Genomic DNA, 25206 nt, shown 5'->3' on the forward strand with positions numbered 1-25206 from the left:
GAAAAAAAATTTTTACGTTTTTTTCCCTATTTTCTCTTTTTTTTTTTTTTTTTTTGAGACGGAGTCTCGCTCTGTCCCCCAGGCTGGAGTGCAGTGCCCAGATCTCAGCTCACTGCAAGCTCTGCCTCCCGGGTTTACGCCATTCTCTTGCCTCAGCCTCCCGAGTAGCTGAGACTACAGGCACCTGCCACCTCGCCCGGCTAGTTTTTTGTATTTTTTTTAGTAGAGACGGGGTTTCACCGTGTTAGCCAGGATGGTCTCGATCTCCTGACCTCGTGATCTGCCCGTCTCGGCCTCCCAAAGTGCTGGGATTACAGGCTTGAGCCACTGCGCCCGGCCAATGTTTACTTTCTTAAACCACCTTTTTTTCTAATTGTCTAACTAAATTATGTATTTCAGTTTTACTTCAGTGATTGGATTTGTATTTTGGAACCTGGCTCTGGTGACCAAGTGGGTGATGAGCAAGAGAGGGTCAGGCTGGTGGCAGGGATAGGTTGGGAGAAGCTGCGGTGTTGTCTAAGTGGAAGGTAGGGGCAGGATCCTGATGCATGAGTATGGGGTAGGGCTTGTGAAAAGGAGGGATCCACTCACCAGGGCTGACTTTAGGTGACACGGGTGGTGCTGTTCATTGAAGTGGGGCATGTTGGAGGAGGAGGTTTGGGGGAAAGGTGAATTCCTTAGCAACATTTTGAGTGTGAGGGTTGATGGGACACCCACATTTGGCCAGGTTGGATAATGGAGTCTGGAGCTTAGTGGGGAGATCTGGGCTGATGATACTGGTTTAGGTAGCATGAGCCTCGAGGTGGCACTTAGAGCCGTGAGGGAGGATGAGAATGTCTGAGAAGGGAAGAGGGCCTGGGAGAGTTAGGGAGGGTGGTAGGGAAAGGGAGAGTCAAGGAGGAGTGGTAATGATGCTGGTGAAATATAGCGTCCAGCTTTCTTTTTACAATTTTTTATTTTTTTATTTTTTGAGATGGAGTTTTTTTCTTGTCACCTAGGCTGGAGTGCAGTGGCATGATCTCAGCTCACTGCAACCTCCACCTCCTGGGTTCAAGCAGTTCTTCTGTCCCAGCCTCCCGAGTAGCTGGGATTACAGGCACGCACCACCACACTTGGATAATTTTTGTATTTTTAGTAGAGACGGGGTTTCACCATGTTGGCCAGGCTGGTCTCAAACTCCTGACCTCAGGTGATCCGTCTGCCTCAGCCTCCTGAAGTGCTGAGATTACAGGTGTGTGCCACCTGCCTGGCCAGTGTCCAGCTTTCTAAGAGGTGAGAGGAAGAAGGCTGATAGCAGAGCAAAGGGTGTGCTGGAGGGCCTGAAGCTCAGGAATTCTTGGGCCCAGCCTTGGGGTGAACTCAGCTTGGGGCCCCAAGGGTAGCAACACCAGGACTTACAGAAGGGTGTGTGCTTGATGCTCTGCCAGCAGATGCCTGAGCCCTGAGTAGATTTATCAGAGGCCCAAAGGAGGTGAGTCCTCAGAGGCTTGGGGCGAGATCAGAGGAGGCTGAACCTTACCAGTGTCCTGCCCATGGTGCTTGTGGCTAACCCCCTACACGATCCTTGCATGTGCTTATAGATGGCTTCCCAAATCCATTGTGTGTGGCTGGCATTCTCTGTTAGAATGGGAGCTCCTTGACAAGAGGGACCACATCTCCTAACTTTCTCTGGCTCCTTCTCACAATCCTAGCCCACAAGGTGTGCTCAAAAAATGCTAATCTGTAATGTTTATGCATAAACCACTTTTGTTAAGCTTTTCAGTATGATGGGTGTTAGGTATGGTGAGTGAGGTGTGGAACTTTTTTGCACCTGGTGGGAGCAGGGCTGAGTGTTTTTGTTTTTTGTTTTTTGTTTTGTTTTCTTTCCTTTCTTTTCTTTTTTTTTTTTTTTTTTTGAGACAGGGTCTTACTCTGTTTCCCAGGCTGGAATGCAGTGGCACACTCATAGCTCACTGTAGCCTTGACCTCCTGGGCTCAAGAGATCCTCCCATCTCAGCCTCCTAAGTAGCTGGGACTGTAGGCACACACCACCATGCCTGGCTAATTTTTTTATTTTTGTAGAGGGGTCTCACTATGTTGCCCCAGTCTCAAACCCCTGGGCTCAAGCAGTCCTCCTGCCTCAGCCTCCCAAAGTGCTGGGATTATAGGCATGAGCCGCTGTCCCCGTCCACGAGTGTGTTTGTTGACTGGAAGGATGTTGAGCTTCAAAGGCCAAGTGAATTAAATCAGTTTCAGTCCCCAGACTACCTGCCTTGGTAATTATGGTGTGGGCCACAGGCAGTAAGTGTGAGGAGGCCTGGTGGTGGGTTTTCAGGCAGGCCCAAAGGACATGGCCTAGCGGCTTCCTAGTTTCCTTTGAGAAATCCTGCTTGGTCCCTGCATTTGGCTTGCCCTGTGGTCAGTTCTCATTTTCTTTTGCCCAAGGTTCCTATGAGCAGGTATTTGACCCTCTTCTCCAGGCCCTGAGTCACTACCATAGTCTACCATGGTTTGCTTCCTTTTTTTACCCACAGCCCTGTTCATTATTCTATCCTCCCAAGCTCACTTCCTGCCTCTTCTACTCCGTGAGGACCCCTTCACCTAGGAAACCCAATTGCCACCTGTCCTGAGATTACCGCAGTTCCTTCAGTGACTCACCCCAGCCCAAAGACCTTGGTTGAATTACAAGTGTTCTCTGTCCCAAGGCAGCATCTCATCCTGAGTTAGGTTCCTCGGCATCTGTGTTCTATCAGCCATGAGCCCCTGATGGGTCTGGGGACCTGAGATGGTGTAAGTGGCAAGGGGCAGAATGGAGGTGGGGCCATAGCTGGCAAACTCTGCCTAGCAGGTGCCCACACCTCTCATAATCTCCAGAATCTCAGGGTCCTAGTCACCATAGTATGTGCTGTCCACTCTGATTCTGATGCTGCTTGGGTGATCTTGTTCCATTTGCTTCATTTTTTACTTCTCTATTCCAGGTCTTCCATTCCATTCTATTTGTTAAAGTAATTTTAGACTTACGAAAAAGTTACAAATGTAGTTCAAAGATTTCCCATACACCCTTCACCTACCTTCCCCAAATATTAAGATCTTACTACCATAGCACAATTGTCTACATCAAGAAATTAACATTGGCACACTACTGTTAATTAAACTACAGAGGCCGGGCATGGTGGCTCATGCCTGTCATCCCAAAACTTTGGGAGGCCTAGGTGAGCAGATCCTTGAGCCCAAGAGTTTGAGACCAGCCTGGGCAACATAGGGAGACTCCAACTCTACCAAAAAAATAAAAAATAAAAAAGCAAACTATGGGCTTTTTTGAGTTTCACCCTTTTCTCCCACTCATGTCCTTTTTCTGTTCCAGGACCCAACCTTGCATTTAGCAGTCCTGTCCCCTTAGTCTCCCATCTGTAACAGTTCTCAGTCTTTCGGCTGCTTCGTCCAGGTCTCCCCAACTGAAGAATAGGTGTGGTATGGGGAAATGGGTCTGCTCACTTTGGAAATGATGTGGCAGCTTGGTTTTGGAGACAGGACAAGAGATAGGGTTGGTCTTGGGCAGGGTGTTTTCCTTAGGGCAGTGTGCACTAGGAAACTTCTGCCATATTCCCTTTTGCCTGGGGTAAAGGACGATGCTGCTAAGAAGTTGTATCTGTGTGCGTGACCACAGCTCACTTTCTCACCATGAGCTGGGGAGCCCAGGGTGTCCCCCCGAGGACTCCGTTATCACAGTTCTATTAAACTTCGGGCCTGTCTCCCTAAAAGCTCCCTGGCATGGGGTGGGTGGCCCTGCTGTGCTGAGTAAGATCACCTGCCTGAGGGAGGACAGTGTAGAAGACACACACCTCATGGGACCCTGGTGTGGGCACTGCTGTAGGAGGTGGATCTAGCCCCCTCTGACTCTGCAGAGGAGTCTGTGTCCAGTCGACATCATGGCCGAGCTCTTCTAGGACTGGAAATTAGGAAGAGACTGAGACAATGTCAAGATGAATGACTGGGGACTGGGCCCTCTTACTGTGCTGCAGGACAGCAGTGGACCTAAGATAGAGCTGACCCCAAACTCAGGGGTGTACATCACGCAACTGCAGTCTGCAGAGCTGTCACAGGTGTCACCTGAAAAGCCAAGGCTGATGACACAATGGATGCTCCACCACTTCTCCTGGGGGTCTGCAGCCTGTTCTTTCACTACTGGGCAACACATTCTTGCTGACACTGCCACCATGAAAAGCTGTTTGCCTGCCCACTGGAGGGGTCAGTGCTGGTCTAAGGTCCTCTAAGAAAGGTCAGTGTGTTGGGGGCCTGGTGCAGGAGAGGAACTGAGAACCCGGTTCACCCCTTACAGGCAGGGAAAGCAGCAGAAGCAACAGGCACTTGAGCCTTTGGACCCTGAGGCCAGTGGTCTAACCCCTAGGGGCTGTCCCACTTGCTTTGGACAGTTGCCTCCTTCCACTTTGATAATCTCTTGGGCAGTAGGTTAAACTGTTTGGGGAGCTGGGTGCAGTGGCTCACGCCTGTAATCCCAGCACTTCGGGAGGCCGAGGCAGGCGCGTCGCCTGAGGTCAGGAGTTCAAGAGCAGCCTGGCCAACATAGTGAAACGTCGTCTCTACTAAAAATACAAAAAATGAGGCTGGGCATGGTGGCTCATGCCTATAATCCTAGCACTTTGGGAGGCCGAGGCGGGCAGATCACTTGAGGTCAGGAGTTTGAAACCAGCCTGGTGAACATGGTGAAACCTTGTCTCTTTAAAAAAAAAAAAAAAAAAAAAAATAGCTGGGCATTGTGGTGGACGCCTGTAATCCCAGCTACTTGGGAGGCTGGGAACAGGAAAACTGCATGAACCCGGGAGGCAGAGGTTGCAGTGGGCTGAGATCGCGCCTTCACACTCCAGCCTGGGCAACAGAGCAAGACCCTGTCTCAAAACAAACAAACAAAAACGTTTTAGCCATTGTGATCCTGTAATTTGGGGAAGGGAAGACTGAGAGGTAGGAGGTTGTTGGGGTAGAGAGGATGTCACTGGCTAGGGAAGGAGGGGATGGATGATGCAGAAGTCAAAAACTGGTAGCTTGAGGGCTGAAACTGGTCCTGCTGTATTTTCAAACAATCGAGCCAACATTGGAAGATCAGATTCCACCCCAAACTCCACATTTCTGGCTTCTCACAAGAGTTGGCATTTTCACACAGCACCAACTGGCCGAAGCAGAGTAGGGGCACCCCCTGTAGTAGGGGGTGGATGTCCCAGTTTTGCAGTCACACACTCCAACATTTGCCCTAAGCAGAGGGTCACTGACATTGACCACAGTACTTGCTTTGTTTTCCCTATGGTTGAAAACAGTTTCCCTCCTGGTCCCTGAGGCACTGGGGTTGCAGTGGGCCTGTGTTTAATTAAGGTACATGCGGGAGTCTATTTTGAAGCTGAAGAGGAAGAGGGGGGTTGAATAGCAGTAGGGCTTGAGGTGAAGCCCAGGAAGAAGAGAGAATAGCAGTAGGGCTTGAGGTGAACCCCAGGAAGAAGACAGAAGAGCAGTAGGGCTTGAGGTGAAGCCCAGGAAGAAGAGAGAATAGCCGTGGGGATTGAGGTGAAGCCCATGCTGACTAGGAGGGCTCTGAAACACAGGTGGAGGGAGGAAGGCGAGGGGTCCCAGACCACTGCTCAGGAAGGTTCTAGTGATGAAGGAGCCAAGATCAGACCAGGTCTTAGGAGGCAGAGAAGATGCCTTCATTTTTATTCAGAATTGAAATAACCAACAGCTTAACTTCTTTGGCCCAATTTCTGGGTGTGGCAACTTTAAGGGGCAACCTTAAAGGGGTCTCAGGTTTAGGCATTGGTTCTCAAATGGAGAACCCGAACACCCCATTCTCTGCACTCAGACCAGGACAGCTTGCATCCATTTGCTTAGGGCTCCTACACACCCACCCTGGGCTTGGGGCTAGGTCTGAACCCTTCTCTTGCTCCATCCCATCTTTCTCAAAATATGTCACGTGTGGTGGGCTGTAACTTCAGCACTGTCCTCAGACAAGCATGGGGCCTCACAAGGGCACTGGAAAGATGATTATTTTCTTTCTTTCTTTCTTTCTTTCTTTCTTTCTTTCTTTCTTTCTTTCTTTCTTTCTTTTTTTGAGATAGTCTTGCTCTGTCACCCAGGCTGGAGTGCAGTGGCATGATCTCGGCTCACTGCAACCTCCACCTCCTGGGTTCAAGCAATTCTCCTGCCTGCCTCAGCCTCCCAAGTAGCTGGGACTACAGGCATGCCCCACCACGCCCGGCTAATTATTGTATTTTTTTTTAGTAGAGACAGGGTTTTGCTATGTTGGCCAGGCTGGTTTTGAACTCCTAACCTCAAGTGATCCACCTGCCTCGGCCTCCCAAAGTGCTGGGATTACAGGCATGAGCCACCGTGCCCAGCCAGAAAGATGATTGTAAAAATGGACTGGGTGGTTTGAAGGAAGGGCAAGGATGACCCATTTGCTGGTCTGGTTAAAGGGGAAAAAAAATGAAGTATATATAATGCCTCAATTTGCCTTTGGGAGGGAAATCCTGCCTAGTCCCCATTCCAGGCATGGAATCCTGGTCTCTGGGATAATGAGCGCCATGTCAAGTCTCAGCTGGACAGACAGGAGGGGCATGAGGGATAGGCTTTGGTGGACATGACGCTGGGGACGGTGGAGGACAGAGAAGGAACCACACATGTGGGACCCCCACCCTTGAGCTGCACCCAGATTTTTATCAAGGGCCCATCAGGATCAGGTGTCTGTGGGAGCCTCTTGCCCAGAGTGAGCTTAGACTACATCACACCTTCAACAGTTCCCCTGCAACTCTCAAATAATGGATAGGTTAAAGCCTGAGGAGGGTTAATTTGCCCACAAGTCTTTCTGTGCTTTCCTCGTGCCATCACTCAGCTAGGCAGAATACATTCTCTCGCTTTTAACTCAGCCATCCCAAGGGAGGCAGAGATGATCAGACATAACTTTTGAACCCCCATCTCACTGGAGAAGGCAAATCCTACACGGGACATGCTCGTCCTGCCCAGCTGGGGGCTGGCATCTTCATTTCCAAATGATGCTGGGAGTCTGGTCAGTTTCTGTACTGGAAGCATAAAGCACATGGCTTGGAATCAGCTCCCAGGAAAGGATCATTCTTTGTGCCTGAGAGCAAAGCCAAGGGAAACATGTGGCAGAAAGAGGTCACTTTGTTAATATTCCCCTTCTCTCCACCAATCCCCTTATTCAGAACACAGCAAGGCAGGTTTCTAGTCATCCAGTCCACCCATGAGGAATAAATACACCTCATGTCCCCCTGCTGCCAGTGCAGTGATGAGATGCAGGGCTGAGGGGCTGAGGAAGACGCTTCTGTGTCAAGGTAGATTCCGCTGGTGGTCTAGTATTGCCCAAACGGCTTCAGTAGGGATAGGAAAGGCCCCCTGCTTGTTAACAAAGAAGAGGTGAAGGGCAGAGAACCTGGATCCATCTGAGATCCGTGGGCTTTTTACCTTTTCAGCCATTTGAGGGTTGACTGGCTCTAAGGAAAAGCTGTTTGCTGGCAGACACAGGTGGCTGGTGACAAAGGGAGCAGAGCAGGGGAATGGATAGCTCAAAACGAGCCTCACCACTCCTGAACAGAACAGTAATCCCAGCTGTGTCCTTCGAGGGTGAGTGAAAGCACATGCTGTCCTGTACATGCTTGAGGCGGACTTGCCTGTCTCTTCAGGCCGGATGCTCTTCAGGGCCCTGTGGGGCTTAAACACATGTACTGAGCTAGCTCCAGTCTTAATCTGCACAACATCGCAACCCCTGAGTTCCTATTAGCTCTGCAAAACAAAGCAAAACAGATCCCCACCAAAATTTCAGATTTGCAGCATCTGCTAAAACCAAAAGGCACAATCAACTTGTCGTCCTCTCTGGGTTACTGGGCAGGGGATATAGAAGGAACCAGAATCTGTGGCCAGAGTCCTCTCTTGGGTAGAGCTGGGCTCCAGGCCTCTCTAGCTGCCAAGCCCTCCCAGGAACCTGCCTGGCCCTTCACTTTGGGAAAGGACCTTGGCCCTTGGGGAAATGCATTTTTGCCAGACTGTAGCCTTCTGGAGGGGACTGAGCCAAGGCCCCATTGGCTCTCCTCTCTGAGCCTCTTGCTACTGAGCTCTGAGGCCAATGCCTTCCTCCAGGGGTTGGGGAGGTGGGTGGAGGAGTTAACTTGCTGGCTGAGGTCACTGCTGTGACTTGGCTCTTTGTATCTGATTTGTGTACAGGCAAAACTGGCTTACAGAAGAAAAAAGCAGGAACACCTGCATTGGGCCCTGGCCCTTGGAGGTGCTCTGGGGGCTCGTGCCAATGTCGTGAGGTACATGTGGCTGCGGCCCCTTTTGGGCATGTGGCCTGGGTTTGCTGACGGTCAGGAGGGTAAGGTCCTACCTTGATCCCAGTGTGGCTCGCTCTGAGAAACCACAGCTCCCTCCTCTGGAGTCCCCTCTCCGAGCTCTCCAAGGGAAAAGACAAAGGAAGCCGAACTGCCAAGTTGAAGATTTTGCCTCAGGCAACTAAATTTATTAGCAAGAAAAAATTTTTGTCAGCCCAGCGCTGACCAACAAAGTACGTTAATAAAGGATAACAAATCTGTCACTTAATTCATAAAACATACCTCAAGCAGTTACAACTAAAAATAAAGTTGGATTTTTGTTTAATTTAAAAGCCTCAAAAATAACAAGCAATATGTTTTTAAACATGTAGTAGACACAATTGTCTATTATACAATATACACTGTACACAAGTAGAGCTTGGGCCGGGCAGGGGTGAGGTGAAGGGAGAGGGAGGAGGTGCAGGATGGGCAGGTGCTGTTATCTGAATCCAGATTTGAGTTTAAATGCTGTGTCATTTAGAAAAGGGAATTGCTAGAGTGAGAAAAAAATTCATATGCTCATCATTGCCCCCAACCCTCAACTGAAAGCAGGCATCGGGGAGGTGAATAACAAGGAAAGGAAGAAGGGAGCAATTAAATAAAACTTTAAAGCACACACAGTACACAGTGTTCATCATCTGAAGTAGAGAGTATAAGGCAACGTTCTCCATAGAAAAAGAGGGGGATCAGGAGGAGTCGGTGGGTGTCTTTACTTTTTAAACAGAGCTGGAATGTGCTGGAGGAGAGATTGTGGCAGGGCTGGGCACATGGAGTGGAAGTGGCCCCGAGTCTCTCCAGAGGTGGATGCCAAGCCCCAGGGCGTCCACAGTGGCCGGCAGGGCCAGGGAGGTGCAGGAGAGTGGGCATGGCACGATGCGACTCCGGCAGTGTTGGGAGCGGGGATTGGGGTTGGGGGTGGGGGCTCACTTTGCTCCTCGACGGAGTGAAATGCATGTTTTTCCTTTGGAAATAAGGGTTCCCACGCGTCCTGGTTTAGAACGTCTCACTGGGCACGGCCAGTGTCCACAGTCTGGGCAGGCCGGGAGCTCATGGTGAGGGGAAGGGCCAAGGTGGAGCCAAGGGGCTTCAGAAGGAGGACAGGGAGCAGAGCCCCTTCCTGTGGGGATAGTTGCAGAACAGGAGTGGGGCTGAGGGCAGGCCCAAGGCAGCCACAGGGCTCCTTTCCATCAGGGGCCCAGGGAGGACACAGGCAGGGGATTGCATCTTCAGGGCCTCCCGCCGCAGTTGGCCTTACAAGTTCTTCGTGACCAGGTGGGTCTTGTAATGCTTGGTGAGGTGGTCACTCCTCATGAAGCGCTTCTGACACTGGGCGCACTCGAAGCGTTTGTCCCCTGGGAAGAGGAGATGCCCATCACCCACAGACCCTGGGCACAGACCTTGTCTCTGCCCAAAAAGGTGGGCACCACATTCTGCCCACCTCCTGCTCTCACATTTGCTCCCTGGTGCCTACTCATCTAAATCTTTTTTTTTTTTTTTGAGATGGAGTCTCACTCTGTTGGCCAGGCTGGCGTGCAGTGGTACAATCTCCGTTCACTGCAACCTCCACCTCCCAGGTCAAGCAATTCTCCTGCCTCAGCTTCTCAAGTAGTTGGGACTACAGATGCCCGCCACTGCGCCCAGCTAATTTTTGTATTTTTGTAGAGATAGGGTTTCACCATCTTGGCCAGGCTGGTCTTGAACTCCTGACCTCAAGTGATCCGCCCACCTTGGCCTCCCAAAGTGCTGGGACTATAGGCCTGAGCCACCACGCTTGGCCCTTACTCATCTAAATCTTTATCAATTCTCATTTCTCTCTGCCCCCCATTTGACCTCTCCAGTCTATTTTGTTTCCATTCCCTGTCCCTGGAGCCCCTGAACCTAAGAGTCTTCCCGTGCAGGGTTGTCCGCCTGCTTTCTTCTTTTGTCTCTCTGACTTTGAACCTGGATCAGCATCCTCCCCATCGCAGGAAAATCCTGCTCCACCCTGATCCTGCCAGCCCTAAGCACTCAGTTGGAACCATGTTGACCCCAACTGCTTTCCTGTGGAGTGCTGGCTCCTCTGCCTTTTGGGGAATAGGACCTGTCTCACCACACTGGCCGGGAGCTGGAGCTCTGGGTCACGCTTCCCTCAGCCCTCTAGCCCTAGGACAGGTGTCTGCTCACTGCAGGCATTCACTATAGCAGTGTTTGCCAAAGTGTGTGTGTGGACCACTGTGGATACCCAGGACAATTTCACGTGGCACATGTATGAACTTTTTTTTTTTTTAAGAGATGGGCTCTCGCTATATTGCCCTGGCTGATCTCAAACTCCTGGGCTCAAGTGATCACCTGCCTCAGCCTCCCAAAGTTCTGGGATTACAGGTGTGAGCCACTGTGCCCAGCCTGGATCAATATTTTTAATAGTTTTGCATTGATTTGCTAGTACCTAAAACTATAACTGTGATATCTCACTTTGGGAGGTAGAAGAGGGAGGATCAACTGAGCCCAGGAGTTTGAGACCAGCCTGGGCAACACAGTAAGACCCTGTCTCTACAAAAATTTTAAAATTAGCCAGGTGTGGTGCACGCCTGTAGTCCTAGCTACTCAGGAGGTTGAGGTGGGAGAATTGCTTGAGCCCAGGAGTTCAAGACTGCAGTGAGCCAAGATTGTGCCACTGCACTCCAGCCTGGGTGACAGAGTGAGACCCTGTCTCAAAAAAAAAAAAAAAAAGAAAAAGAAAAAAAGCTGTGGCAGGGCCTGGGTTTGAACCTGGCTGCACCAGTCACTAGCTGTGTGATTGGGCCACCTCTCTATGCCTCAGTAAAATGGGCATCAACAGGCCGGCGCAATGGCTCACGTCTGTATTCCTAGCACTTTGGGAGGCTGAGGTGGGTGGATCACCTGAGGCAGGCGTTCGAGACCAGCCTGGACAACATCGTGAAACCCCGTCTCTACTAAAAATACAAAAATTAGCTGGGCATGGTGGTGGGTGCCTGTAGTCCCAACTACTTGAGAAGCTGAGGCAGGAGAATTGCTTGAACCCGGGGGGTGGAGGCTGCAGTGAGCTAAGATCGTATCACTTCACTCCAGCCTGGGCAAAGAATGAAACTCCATCTCAAAAAAAAAAAAAAGGCATAAACATAAACAAAGTATCCTCCCATAAAGTCCTTACCAGGATCAACTTTACAATCAGTAAAGTGCTTAGTACTGTGCCTGGCACACCATGTCAGTGTTTGTTAAATAACTATGCTGACATGGCAAAAGTCATCAGGTTGTGTCATGCAATGACAACTATTCCTTTCCCATTACTTGGGGAAACAACAGTGATAACGGAATGGCTTGAAAATAATTTCCTATGTCGTCCCTGGACAGTCTGTAGCTCTTGCTCAGTGTGGCAGTTCTAGGAGTGTCAATGTTGCTAAAGCCGGTAGAGTGGGGGTGGAGGGACAGGCAGGAAGTTGACCTGTGTGGCTGGAGGGTCCCGAAGGCAGGGGGCTGACCTGTGTGGGTGCGAGCGTGCCGCTGGAGCTCGTCACTCCGTGTGAACCTCTTCCCACAGAAGAACCAGTTGCAGACAAAGGGCCGCTCGCCAGTATGCAGGCGCACGTGGGCACGCAGCAAGGACGTCTTACGGAACGTCTTGCCACAGTCAGGGATGTGGCACACATGCTTCTTCTTGCCCTGCTCTCCAGACCTGAGAATTGGGGTGAGGGTAGAGTGGACAGAATAGGAAGAGGAGAGAAAAAAGGTAGAGGACGGGGCAGGAACAGGATGCAGTGAGGATGTGGGGTCAGGTCAGAGAGCACAAGGAGGCAGGGGGCAAGGTGGCACAGAGCTGCCAGCTCCTCCCTGCCTGATCTGTGCCAGTTGCAGCTCTGGACAACCGTTCAGGAGGGGTTTGGGGAACACAGGCCAGCCTTGTAGCTTGGCCCCTCTCCTTGAATTACCTCTTCTCCCCATCCTTGCAGTTGGGACATGTGCAGGCCATGCGGCGCCGCTTCTCCCCAGGCTGGGTCTCTCCGGCCAGGGCTTGTTCCATTTGCAGCTGGATCTGGGTGGGGCTCAGCCCACTGATGGTCAGGTTGTTCCCAGAAACATTCTGCACTGTCAGCTGCTGCTGCCCTGTGGGGACAAAGAGGGCAGAGTTCAGGGCGAGGAAGCCTGAAACCTCGAGTCAACCCTTCTGCCCTTCTGCGCAAGACAAAGATGATAATCATAGCAGCTATTTTTGAGAGCCTGCTATACGGTGGATACCGTTTTAGGGACCTTGTATGTATTCACTCATTTAATCTTCATGACCCTATAAAATAGGTACTATCAGCACTTTACAGATGAAGAAACTGAGGCTTAATAACATAGCAAGATCACACAGCTGGTAAGTGGTAGAACCCAGATCTGAACCCAGGAAGCCCATTTCAAAGTCAGTGCCCTGAACCACTATACTATGTAGGCAGAATTTGCTTCAAAATATTGCCCACATGATTTCAGTTGGGAAGGGACTTGTCTTAAGACATTTCTTCCTGAATCTCCTCCAACCTTAGGCCCCTGTGAGATACCAACTCTGCTTTTAGGAAAGTCTCCAGAAATTTCTGTTAAAAAGACAGAGGTCACAGGCTAGGTACAGTGGCTCATACCTGTAATCCCAGCACTCTGGCAGGCAGGACAATTGCTTGGGCCCAGGAGTTCAAGACCAGCCTGGGCAACATATGGAGATCCCCTCCTGTACAAAAAACTAAAAAATTGGCTGGGCATGGTGCTACATGCCTGTATTCCCAGCTACTCAGGAAGCAGAAGTAGGAGGACTGCTTGAGCCCAGGAGGCTGAGGCTGCACTGAGCCATGATCTTGCCACTGCACTTCAGCCAGCATGACAGAGCAAGGCCTTGAGGCCATGTCTTAAAAAAAAAACAAAAAAACGGGCCGGGCGCGGTGGCTCAAGCCTGTAATCCCAGCACTTTGGGAGGCCGAGACGGGCGGATCACGAGGTCAGGAGATCGAGACCATCCTGGCTAACATGGTGAAACCCCGTCTCTACTAAAAAATACAAAAAACTAGCCGGGCGTGGTGGCGGGCGCCTGTAGTCCCAGCTACTCGGGAGGCTGAGGCAGGAGAATGGCGTGAACCCGGGAGGCGGAGCTTGCAGTGAGCTGAGATCCCGCCACTGCACTCCAGCCCGGGCGGCAGAGCCAGACTCCGTCTCAAAAAAAAAAAGAATACAAAAATTAGTGGGGCATGGTGGTGGGTGCCTATAATCCCAGCTACTCGGGAGGCTGAGGCAGAGATCGCGCCACTGCACTCCAGCCTGGGTGACGGAGCGAGACTCCATCTCAAAAAAAAAAAAAATCATTAAGGATGAAGAGAAATTCAGAGAGCTCCCACTACATAAGAAGCCATTTTTGCTAGGTTGCTCTAATTTTTCCTCTGGTTATTTGCAAGGCTGGTTTCACAGCATAAATCTCACCACTGAACTGAAGTGCAGCACAAACTGTTCCGACTGCCAGGGGCTCCCTTTTCTTCCAACCTTAACTCAAAGCTTTCTCCTCCAAGAAGCTGTTTTTGCGTTTGGATGTTAGTTGGAAAGTTTTCCGAGTACATCTGTCTTCTCTGTCTTCAGCTGTCAGATGGGGACATGTGCCTTAAACTATCTCTGAGTGCTATCGTTAAGGACTAGGTGAGAAGCTGCAGGTGGACGTACCCTTAAGCTATGATGGACAGCATCCTCACTATTGTTACTGGAAATCCCGGGGCCAGCCCATAGTTTCCACCTGCTAGGAGCAGGTACCACTGCCAACACCCTGGCCACAGGGGCCATCCTCACCGCCTGTGTTGGTGATGGTGACAGGCACGCCCTGGACCTGGACACCATTGATGTTGATGGTCTGCATTGCCTGGGCAGCTGCCGCCAACTGGGCTGCATTCAGGCTGATGATGCTCCCAGCGGGGGCAATCTTTGGCAGGGGACGCTCTTTTCGGAGAATTGCAGCTGAGTGCTTTTTGCTGGTCCCACTGAGATGGGGAGCACGGGATGCAGGGCTGCTACAGGTGGTATTAGAGGTGGCTGCAGCTGTTGCTGGGGGGCTGTCCTGGACAAGGACTGTCTGCACCTCACCGGAAGGCGTGCGGATGTAGACCTGGGAGGGGCCAGAGGAAAAAAAGTCAGTGACCGGAAAAGACTGGGTTCCTGGGGCTTTCAAATGTCCTTGCCCAAGTGAGAACTGGGGGCGCCTGATAGCTAAAAGTCTCTTCAATTCACTCAAACCTACATTTATACACAGCTAATGCTCAACAAAGGGCTGCTGGCATCCTATACCATGCTGGCGAATGTTGACTATTGATTTGAAATCAAACGTTGAATTTACTTAGCATGGAAAAAGGTAATTGCCAAGAATCAGAATTGGAGATTTAGAAGGCAGTGCACTGTGAATGACCATCAAACAAATGACACAGGTTCATTTTAGTTTTTAAGAGCCACATATTACAGCCCACGAGTTCCAGGTTATAGTGAGCTATGATCCCTCTACTGCACTTAGCCTGGGTGACAGAGCAAGATGCTGTCTCAAAAAAAAAAAAAAAAAAAAAAAATTTCTGGTCTTTGTAATCAGAAGAAGAAGAAGAAGAAGAAAAAAAAGAGCTACATATTAATGAAAACAATTTTCTCCAATTCAGATTGGAGAAAAATAAAATATGCTCATTGTTGGTGAGAGAGCAGAAAACAGGCACTTACTCGTATATTAGGTGTGGAAGTATGATGTGGGCTAACCTTGCTGGAAGGAAATTTGGGAATATGTATCAAAAACCTTAAAAATATGCATGTTAGCCGGGCGCAGTGGCTCAAGCCTGTAATCCCAGCACTTTGGGAGGCCGAGACGGGCGGATCACAAGGTCAGGAGATCGAGACCATCTTGGCTAACACGGTGAAACCCCGTCTCTACTAAAATACAAAACTAGCCAGGCGAGGTGGCGGGCGCCTGTAGTCCCAGCTACTCGGGAGGCTGAGGCAGGAGAATGGCGTAAACCCGGGAGGCGGAGCTTGCAGTGAGCTGAGATCCGGCCACTGCGCTCCAGTTCGGGCGACAGAGCAAGACTCTGCCTCAAAAAAAAAAAAAAAAATGCATGTTAGAGGCTGAGTGGGACAAGGAGGGCATTTGTAGCGGGGAGGCGGGTATCCATGGTGAGTAGGGAATGGCGGTGGCAGGCTGAGGAGGGTGTCCCTATGGGAAAGCTAATGACTGTGGGAGACTGGCTGCATACCTAGGACTTACCCAGAAAGGAAGTATGTTAAGGATAATAGGAGTAAGGGCTCTCACTGTCACAGAAGGGAGTTATGGAAAGGGAGAAGGCTAGACGGAAGGCTGTGGTGCTAGATGGGAATCAGAGACATTGGTGGAAACTCATGGGTTTCAATATATACAGACAGAGAAATATAGATTCAAATGTGTGTATATGTGTATGTGTATATATTTGTGTGTGTCCTTATATAAGTTTATCTACATCTATCCATGTAGGCATTGCTTTGGTATGTCTATTTATATACACTTCCTAGCTGTGTCTGTTGAGAAGGGCTAGGACCAGCTATGCCCAGTAGCAATGAGCTTACCTAGCACCCAGGCCTTAGCTTATAACTCACATGCTCCACTAAAAGGAACCCAGGCTCCTTGGAGAAATAGCTGATTCCAGGGTTGGGGCAGGGAAGGTACAAGAAAAGCTTGGAACACTTGTACTAGAAAGTAAAGGAATGCTTACAGAATGGTGGGGACTTGAAAAGATACAAGCCAGCTTAAAGGGGTACCCACTGGCCAAATCTAGGTCAATGAAAACATTGAAATAATCTTTATGGATTATAACCCAGTGAATAAAACAGTAATCTGGCCAGGTGCGGTAGCTCATGCCTATAATCCCAGCACTGTGGGAGGCAGAGGCAGACAGATCACTTGAGGTCAGTGGTTCAATACCAGCCTGATCAACTTGGTGAAACCCTGTCTCTACTGAAAATACAAAAAAAAAAAAAAAAAATTAGCTGGGAGTGATGGTGCACACCTGTAATCCCAGCTATTGGGGAGGCTGAGGCAGGAGAAGTGCTTGAACCCGGGAGGTGGAGGTTGCAGTGAGTTGAGATTGTGCCACTGCACTCCAGCCTGGGTGACAGAGCGAGACTCCATCTCAAAACACACAAAAAGCAGCGATCTCTGAGTCCATAATGACGTAAATAAATAAATGAGGAGGAAGAGAATGCCAGAATTAAAAAGAGGCTATCACATCCTTCAATGAGAGGAACCAGGAATCTGAGAGGAAATGGTTGACCCTAAGGCTGAGGTTGGGAAAACGTAAGGAATGAAGTTCAGACACATGCTACAACAGGATGAACCTTGAAACATTACGCTAAGTGAAAGAAGCCAGTCACCAGACACATGCTACAACACGGATGAACCTTGAAAACATTACAAATAGACCAGTAGTTGCCAGGGGCTGCAGGGAGGAGGAAATAAATGGGGAGTGATGGCTAAAGGGAGTTTCTTTTTGGGGTGATGAAAATGTTCTAAAATTATATAGAGGTAATGGCTGCACAACTCTGTGAATATACTAAAAATCATTGAATTGTATACTTTAAAAGGGTGAGTTTCATAGTATGTGAATGTCTCAATAAAGCTGATTAAAAAAAAAAAAGAAAAAGAATGAGAGCCTGTTAAAGGGATAGAAGAGCCGACCTGAAGGCCGGGTGTGGTGGCTCGTGCCTGTAATCCCAGCACTTTGGGAGGCCAAGGCGGATGGATCACGAGGTCAGGAGTTCAAGACCAGCCTGGCCAAGATGGTAAAATCCTGTCTCTACTAAAAAAAAATACAAAAATTGGCCAGGTGTGGTGGCTCATGCCTGTAATCCCAGCACTTGGTGAGGCTGAGGTGGGCAGATCACGAAGTCAGGAGATCGAGACCATCCTGGCTAACATGGTGAAACCCTGTCTCTACTAAAAATACAAAAAATCAGCTGGGCGTGGTGGCACTCGCCTGTAGTCTCAGCTACTCGGGAGGCTGAAGCAGGAGAATTGCTTGAACCCAGGAGGCAGAGGTTTCAGTGAGCTGAGATGGCGCCACTGCACTCCAGCCTGGATGACAGAGCGAGACTCAAAAAAATAAAATAAAATAAAATAAAATAAAATAAAATAAAATAAAATAAAATAAAATAAAGAATGAGGAAGTGTTTCAGATCAAAAGAGGCTAAGGAGACAACTAAATGTAATATGTAATACTGGATCAGATCCTTTTGCTACAAAGGAATTAGTGGGGCAAGTGGTGAAAACAGAGTGGGGTCTTGGAATTAGTAGTGTGTTTCATTGCTAATTTTCTGGGTTTGACAATTATATTGTGGTAATGTAGAATGTCCTTGTGTGTAGGAATTAAAGCATTCGAAGTGACAATCATGGTGGCATGGGGGATCATGGTGGCAATTTACACTCAAATGAGTCAAAAGGAAAAAAGTTCTTTGTAAAAAAAAAATCCTGCTATGATTTTGATTGGGGTGATTTTTAATTCCTGGATTATTTACGACTGTGCTTCTTCTCACTTAAACACTAATCAACATCTCATCTCTTAATTTTTTTTTTTTTTATAGAGACAGGTTCTGTCACCCAGGCTAAAATGCAGTGGAATGATCATAGTTCACTGCAGCCTCGAACCCATGGGTTCAAGTGATCCTCCCACCTCAGCCTCCCGAATAGCTGGGATTACAGATGTGCACCACCACGCCTCACTGATTTTTTAATTTTTTGTAGAGATGGGGTCTTGCTATCTTTCCCAGGCTGGTCTTGAATTCCTGGGTTCAAGCGATCGCTAGCCTCAGCCTCCCAAAGTGCTGGGATTACAGGCATAAACTACCTCACTTGGCCCATTTCTTAGTAAATATGCAAATCTCATTCCTAGTTTTCTGATATGTGCCCCTTTTTCAAATCACTGATATTTTCTGTCTGATTTTGTGTGTATGTGTGTGTATGCATGCATGTGTGTGTGTGTGTGTGTGTATTTGCGTCTGAAGGTTCAGCAAGCTTTTTTTATAAAGGGCCGGAGAGTAAATATTTTAGGCTTTGTCGGCCATATTGTCTCTGCTACTTAACTCTGCTACTACTGTTGTGCAAGGGCAACACAAATGGACGTGTCTGCACTCCAGTTCAACTTTATTTACAAAAACAGGTGGCTGGGCTAGATTTGGCTTGAAAGTTGGTCACAGACTGCAAACCTCTAATATAGAATACAAATTTTTTAAAAATGTATGTGTCCTTGACCCACTTTTAGGGATGTATTTAGCTATAAGATTGGAAACAGCCTAGATATATACAGTTAACAAGGTATTGGTTGTATAATAATCCGCATGTTGGGATGATACAAAGCTGTGTAGTCATGAAAAAATAATGCTGTAGCTAAATCTTTCTGCATATGCATCATTATTTCCTTAGGGAAGACCTGGGATTAAGTCCTGTCCCGTCAACCTCAAGATATGGAACCTCATGGAAGGGAGGGAGGCAATGCTGAGGATGTGCTCCTGAGCAGGTGCCACAATTCTTCACCTGTCAGGTAGGTCTGATCATGGGAATTCACAGATACTGTGATAAACGACTTATAAAAAAATCACTTGGCAACATAAAATATGCCAGAAGGGTGAATTCCTGTGTGACTTCTGTGTCCACAGTTCAAATTCAAGGGCTGTCTTCTCCACCTGGGAAATCCCACTCTCAGTCATTCGGTTCTCCCTCTATAGACAACGAGGTCATAAATTCCTCAATGGCAGGAACTTTTTTTATATTAAAAAATAAAACTCCCCAATTTTAATGGTAGCACCTGCTACACAAAAGACACGAGAGTCAAGGTGGAAGATGGAAGAGTGTGGGGTCTGAAGTTACAAATCTCAGTTGACTCCTGGTTCCTGTCATTTATGCCCTATTTGATCCTGGATACTTCATAAATGATCTGACTTCTGGGTTCTCCATCTGCAACATGGGCACAATTACTGGCACTTAGTAGGCATGCACAAAGAATAAAACTTGCTTCACAGAGCCAAAGAAATTCCAGAGTATTAGAGCACATTAATAAATGCCAAAAATAAGAACATTCTTGTTGAATTCAGCATCCCAGTTTGGCAGGAAGCAGTGGCTCAGCCTGGCATGGTGGCATATACCTGTAGTCCTGGCTACTCAGGCTGAGGTGTGAGGACTGCTTGAGCCCAGGAGATTGAGACTGTAATGATCGCATCACTGCACTCCAGCCAGGACAACAGAGTAAGACTCTATCTCAAAAAAAAAAACACCCTAAAACAAACAAACATTCCAGATGAATCTAGCCGAAATATTCCTGCTATAAAGCTAGGCTGCTCTTCCTGTTTTTATCTTGTCATTAATAATGATCAGCATTTTTCTCATTAATTTTCTTACTTTACATAAAATTCTATGGACTGGAATGTTTTCATTCTTGTTAATGTTTTGAGTATGTAATTCTATAATCAAAAATAAGTGTTATTAAAAAGTATGTATCTGTCCCCTTTCCATCCCCTGAAAAAAAAACCCATAAAGAAAAAGGGCCAAAATATCCCTATGTTTCATCTAATTTCTAAAGATAAGCAGTACTTGGCCCTATGAACTAAAGAGAGCCCATTGGTCAGGTAGAAACGGCCACTTACTGCCCACCCCAAAAGATACTGACTCTCAACGGTCAGATTAAGCTGGGAGATGATCAGCATCATCTTCAGAGCAAGCCAAAAAGTAGTAACCAGAGATGGAGGAGGATAGTACAGGGAGTGTGGTACCTGAGTAGGTGTCGGCTCAGCTGCCTGGATCTGAAAGTTCTGGGAGGGCTTCTGGGGGACAGTGGGGAGGGTGGCAGATGCCGCCTGCACCACCCGCAGAGCCTGCTGGGGGATCTGCACCACCTGCTGCTGCTCGGCCTTGGGGGGCACCACCTGGACCTGCTGGACCACAGCTGGCTGGCCCCCACCAGGGCTCTGAACAATGAGCAGGTTATTTCCTGCTTGGATGATGTTGTCCGCGGTGGTCTCGATCAGCACTGTCTCCACCTGCTCAGCCACAGCCACAGGGGGCTGGGAGGCAGGAAGGCTCTTCTTCCTTGCTTTCTTGTTAGTTTTAGACAGTGGGGTTGGGGGGCTTTCAGTGAGAAGCTGAGTGGGGGCCCCGGTGTCACTGGCGTTCATGAGGTTGTTGACAGGCAGAGTGAGCGTCACATTGCCGCCCCCACCTGTCAACTTCACCACATTGGCCCCGCTCTGCACGGGGGTGGTGGTCGTACTTGACTTCTGGATGGGGGCTGGCTTGATGGGGACAGGCTTGTGACTGGACGGTGAGGGGGTGATGATGGCTTGATTGGTGCCAGGGATGATCTGGATCTGGTTGGTGAGATTGGGCTGTACTTGGATGGTTTGGGAACTGCTCGCCTGAATCTGAGGGACTGCCTGGTACTGGATATTGGCATTTGATCGGGTCCCTTTGTTGATCATGGTGGGATTCTGGATAGCGAACACCAGCTGCCCTCCAGGATAGGAGGCGCTCAGTTGTGACCCCTGAATCTGAAGTATATTTCCTTTGGAGGACAAGATTCCAAAGCTATTCTTGCCGGGGCTGAGAGGGAGAGGGGCAGGTTTGATAGGGACAAGTTTCCGCGGTGTGGGCTGTGGGGGAGCAGGAGGTGTCACAGCAGCTTCAACTGCTGGAGGGCCAATTTTGCTACATGTTGCAGCAAGCAGGGCTAAGGGAGATGGCTGGGAGNGAGGAAGTGTTTCAGATCAAAAGAGGCTAAGGAGACAACTAAATGTAATATGTAATACTGGATCAGATCCTTTTGCTACAAAGGAATTAGTGGGGCAAGTGGTGAAAACAGAGTGGGGTCTTGGAATTAGTAGTGTGTTTCATTGCTAATTTTCTGGGTTTGACAATTATATTGTGGTAATGTAGAATGTCCTTGTGTGTAGGAATTAAAGCATTCGAAGTGACAATCATGGTGGCATGGGGATCATGGTGGCAATTTACACTCAAATGAGTCAAAAGGAAAAAAGTTCTTTGTAAAAAAAAAATCCTGCTATGATTTTGATTGGGGTGATTTTAATTCCTGGATTATTTACGACTGTGCTTCTTCTCACTTAAACACTAATCAACATCTCATCTCTTAATTTTTTTTTTTTTATAGAGACAGGTTCTGTCACCCAGGCTAAAATGCAGTGGAATGATCATAGTTCACTGCAGCCTCGAACCCATGGGTTCAAGTGATCCTCCCACCTCAGCCTCCCGAATAGCTGGGATTACAGATGTGCACCACCACGCCTCACTGATTTTTTAATTTTTTGTAGAGATGGGGTCTTGCTATCTTTCCCAGGCTGGTCTTGAATTCCTGGGTTCAAGCGATCGCTAGCCTCAGCCTCCCAAAGTGCTGGGATTACAGGCATAAACTACCTCACTTGGCCCATTTCTTAGTAAATATGCAAATCTCATTCCTAGTTTTCTGATATGTGCCCCTTTTCAAATCACTGATATTTTCTGTCTGATTTTGTGTGTATGTGTGTGTATGCATGCATGTGTGTGTGTGTGTGTGTGTATTTGCGTCTGAAGGTTCAGCAAGCTTTTTTTATAAAGGGCCGGAGAGTAAATATTTTAGGCTTTGTCGGCCATATTGTCTCTGCTACTTAACTCTGCTACTACTGTTGTGCAAGGGCAACACAAATGGACGTGTCTGCACTCCAGTTCAACTTTATTTACAAAACAGGTGGCTGGGCTAGATTTGGCTTGAAAGTTGGTCACAGACTGCAAACCTCTAATATAGAATACAAATTTTTTAAAATGTATGTGTCCTTGACCCACTTTTAGGGATGTATTTAGCTATAAGATTGGAAACAGCCTAGATATATACAGTTAACAAGGTATTGGTTGTATAATAATCCGCATGTTGGGATGATACAAAGCTGTGTAGTCATGAAAAAATAATGCTGTAGCTAAATCTTTCTGCATATGCATCATTATTTCCTTAGGGAAGACCTGGGATTAAGTCCTGTCCCGTCAACCTCAAGATATGGAACCTCATGGAAGGGAGGGAGGCAATGCTGAGGATGTGCTCCTGAGCAGGTGCCACAATTCTTCACCTGTCAGGTAGGTCTGATCATGGGAATTCACAGATACTGTGATAAACGACTTATAAAAAAATCACTTGGCAACATAAAATATGCCAGAAGGGTGAATTCCTGTGTGACTTCTGTGTCCACAGTTCAAATTCAAGGGCTGTCTTCTCCACCTGGGAAATCCCACTCTCAGTCATTCGGTTCTCCCTCTATAGACAACGAGGTCATAAATTCCTCAATGGCAGGAACTTTTTTTATATTAAAAAATAAAACTCCCCAATTTTAATGGTAGCACCTGCTACACAAAAGACACGAGAGTCAAGGTGGAAGATGGAAGAGTGTGGGGTCTGAAGTTACAAATCTCAGTTGACTCCTGGTTCCTGTCATTTATGCCCTATTTGATCCTGGATACTTCATAAATGATCTGACTTCTGGGTTCTCCATCTGCAACATGGGCACAATTACTGGCACTTAGTAGGCATGCACAAAGAATAAAACTTGCTTCACAGAGCCAAAGAAATTCCAGAGTATTAGAGCACATTAATAAATGCCAAAATAAGAACATTCTTGTTGAATTCAGCATCCCAGTTTGGCAGGAAGCAGTGGCTCAGCCTGGCATGGTGGCATATACCTGTAGTCCTGGCTACTCAGGCTGAGGTGTGAGGACTGCTTGAGCCCAGGAGATTGAGACTGTAATGATCGCATCACTGCACTCCAGCCAGGACAACAGAGTAAGACTCTATCTCAAAAAAAAAAACACCCTAAAACAAACAAACATTCCAGATGAATCTAGCCGAAATATTCCTGCTATAAAGCTAGGCTGCTCTTCCTGTTTTATCTTGTCATTAATAATGATCAGCATTTTCTCATTAATTTTCTTACTTTACATAAAATTCTATGGACTGGAATGTTTTCATTCTTGTTAATGTTTTGAGTATGTAATTCTATAATCAAAATAAGTGTTATTAAAAGTATGTATCTGTCCCCTTTCCATCCCCTGAAAAAAAAACCCATAAAGAAAAGGGCCAAAATATCCCTATGTTTCATCTAATTTCTAAAGATAAGCAGTACTTGGCCCTATGAACTAAAGAGAGCCCATTGGTCAGGTAGAAACGGCCACTTACTGCCCACCCCAAAAGATACTGACTCTCAACGGTCAGATTAAGCTGGGAGATGATCAGCATCATCTTCAGAGCAAGCCAAAAGTAGTAACCAGAGATGGAGGAGGATAGTACAGGGAGTGTGGTACCTGAGTAGGTGTCGGCTCAGCTGCCTGGATCTGAAAGTTCTGGGAGGGCTTCTGGGGACAGTGGGGAGGGTGGCAGATGCCGCCTGCACCACCCGCAGAGCCTGCTGGGGATCTGCACCACCTGCTGCTGCTCGGCCTTGGGGGGCACCACCTGGACCTGCTGGACCACAGCTGGCTGGCCCCACCAGGGCTCTGAACAATGAGCAGGTTATTTCCTGCTTGGATGATGTTGTCCGCGGTGGTCTCGATCAGCACTGTCTCCACCTGCTCAGCCACAGCCACAGGGGCTGGGAGGCAGGAAGGCTCTTCTTCCTTGCTTTCTTGTTAGTTTTAGACAGTGGGGTTGGGGGGCTTTCAGTGAGAAGCTGAGTGGGGCCCCGGTGTCACTGGCGTTCATGAGGTTGTTGACAGGCAGAGTGAGCGTCACATTGCCGCCCCACCTGTCAACTTCACCACATTGGCCCCGCTCTGCACGGGGTGGTGGTCGTACTTGACTTCTGGATGGGGCTGGCTTGATGGGGACAGGCTTGTGACTGGACGGTGAGGGGTGATGATGGCTTGATTGGTGCCAGGGATGATCTGGATCTGGTTGGTGAGATTGGGCTGTACTTGGATGGTTTGGGAACTGCTCGCCTGAATCTGAGGGACTGCCTGGTACTGGATATTGGCATTTGATCGGGTCCCTTTGTTGATCATGGTGGGATTCTGGATAGCGAACACCAGCTGCCCTCCAGGATAGGAGGCGCTCAGTTGTGACCCCTGAATCTGAAGTATATTTCCTTTGGAGGACAAGATTCCAAAGCTATTCTTGCCGGGGCTGAGAGGGAGAGGGGCAGGTTTGATAGGGACAAGTTTCCGCGGTGTGGGCTGTGGGGAGCAGGAGGTGTCACAGCAGCTTCAACTGCTGGAGGGCCAATTTTGCTACATGTTGCAGCAAGCAGGGCTAAGGGAGATGGCTGGGAGTCCTGCAAAAAAACAGCAGAGAAAAGGAGTGAGACAGGAAGGCCCGCTGCCCAGCCGCCTCTGTCCATGATCCTCTCTTCCTGGCGGTATTCCATGCCACTCTTCCCCACCTCCGTGGCATGCATGTTGCCAGCACCCTCCCCTGCTTGGCTGCTGTCTCACCTTCTCTACTGGTTTCTCCATTAAGTGAGGGAGAAAAGGTGGACAGTGTCTTTCTCAGGAAGGAATCCCTGGCAGCACCCCACAGACAGGGTAAACTAACAATGTGAGCTGACTTCCTACTCCCCACTGGCCTTGTTTCTAAGGACAGTGAAGCATGTTTGGCTCTTCGATGGAGTTTTGTTAGCCCACCCCAGGGATTGAGGGGTCCCTGATTGCTCAACTGAGGAAAGAAGGGAGGAAAAAAGAAATGGAGGGGCAACAGGAGGAATAAATACTTCAGTAAAGGGCTTTTTAGTACTCAGAACATGTAACTTTATAGATTGGGCTACACTTTCAAGACAATGAGAGAGCTTCTGTTTTCCTTTTCCTTTTTTTTTTTTTTTTTTT

General features: G+C 48.4%; 1 protein-coding gene, 1 long non-coding RNA gene and 1 pseudogene across 3 annotated transcripts in view; 1 reads left to right on the forward strand and 2 right to left on the reverse strand.

Annotated features, from left to right (window-relative positions):
• Positions 1–8631: 8631 nt before the first annotated feature.
• On the reverse strand, positions 8632–21099 carry SP2 (Sp2 transcription factor). Its single transcript, XM_017853922.1, has 5 exons — positions 20133–21099; positions 14163–14475; positions 12293–12467; positions 11846–12039; positions 8632–9718 (listed from the first exon to the last, which is right to left on the reverse strand). Exons 1-5 carry the CDS (start codon positions 20835–20837, stop codon positions 9618–9620), a joined length of 1488 nt encoding a protein of 495 aa, XP_017709411.1. The 5' UTR covers positions 20838–21099; the 3' UTR covers positions 8632–9617.
• A 1111-nt stretch (positions 21100–22210) lies between these two features.
• LOC108516453 (uncharacterized) overlaps positions 22211–25206 on the forward strand; it is a 27882-nt gene continuing 24886 nt past the window's right edge. For both annotated transcript variants that reach the window (XR_001881831.1, XR_001881832.1), the window contains exon 1: positions 22211–22476. This is a non-coding gene — a long non-coding RNA (uncharacterized LOC108516453). The remainder of the gene's footprint in view (positions 22477–25206) is intronic.
• Positions 22976–25206, reverse strand: part of LOC108516452 (transcription factor Sp2-like) — a 21720-nt pseudogene continuing 19489 nt past the window's right edge.

The sequence above is a fragment of the Rhinopithecus bieti genome, unplaced genomic scaffold (assembly GCF_001698545.2).
Source record: "Rhinopithecus bieti isolate Rb0 unplaced genomic scaffold, ASM169854v2 scaffold_35856, whole genome shotgun sequence".
NCBI classification, from domain to species: Eukaryota; Metazoa; Chordata; class Mammalia; order Primates; family Cercopithecidae; genus Rhinopithecus; species Rhinopithecus bieti.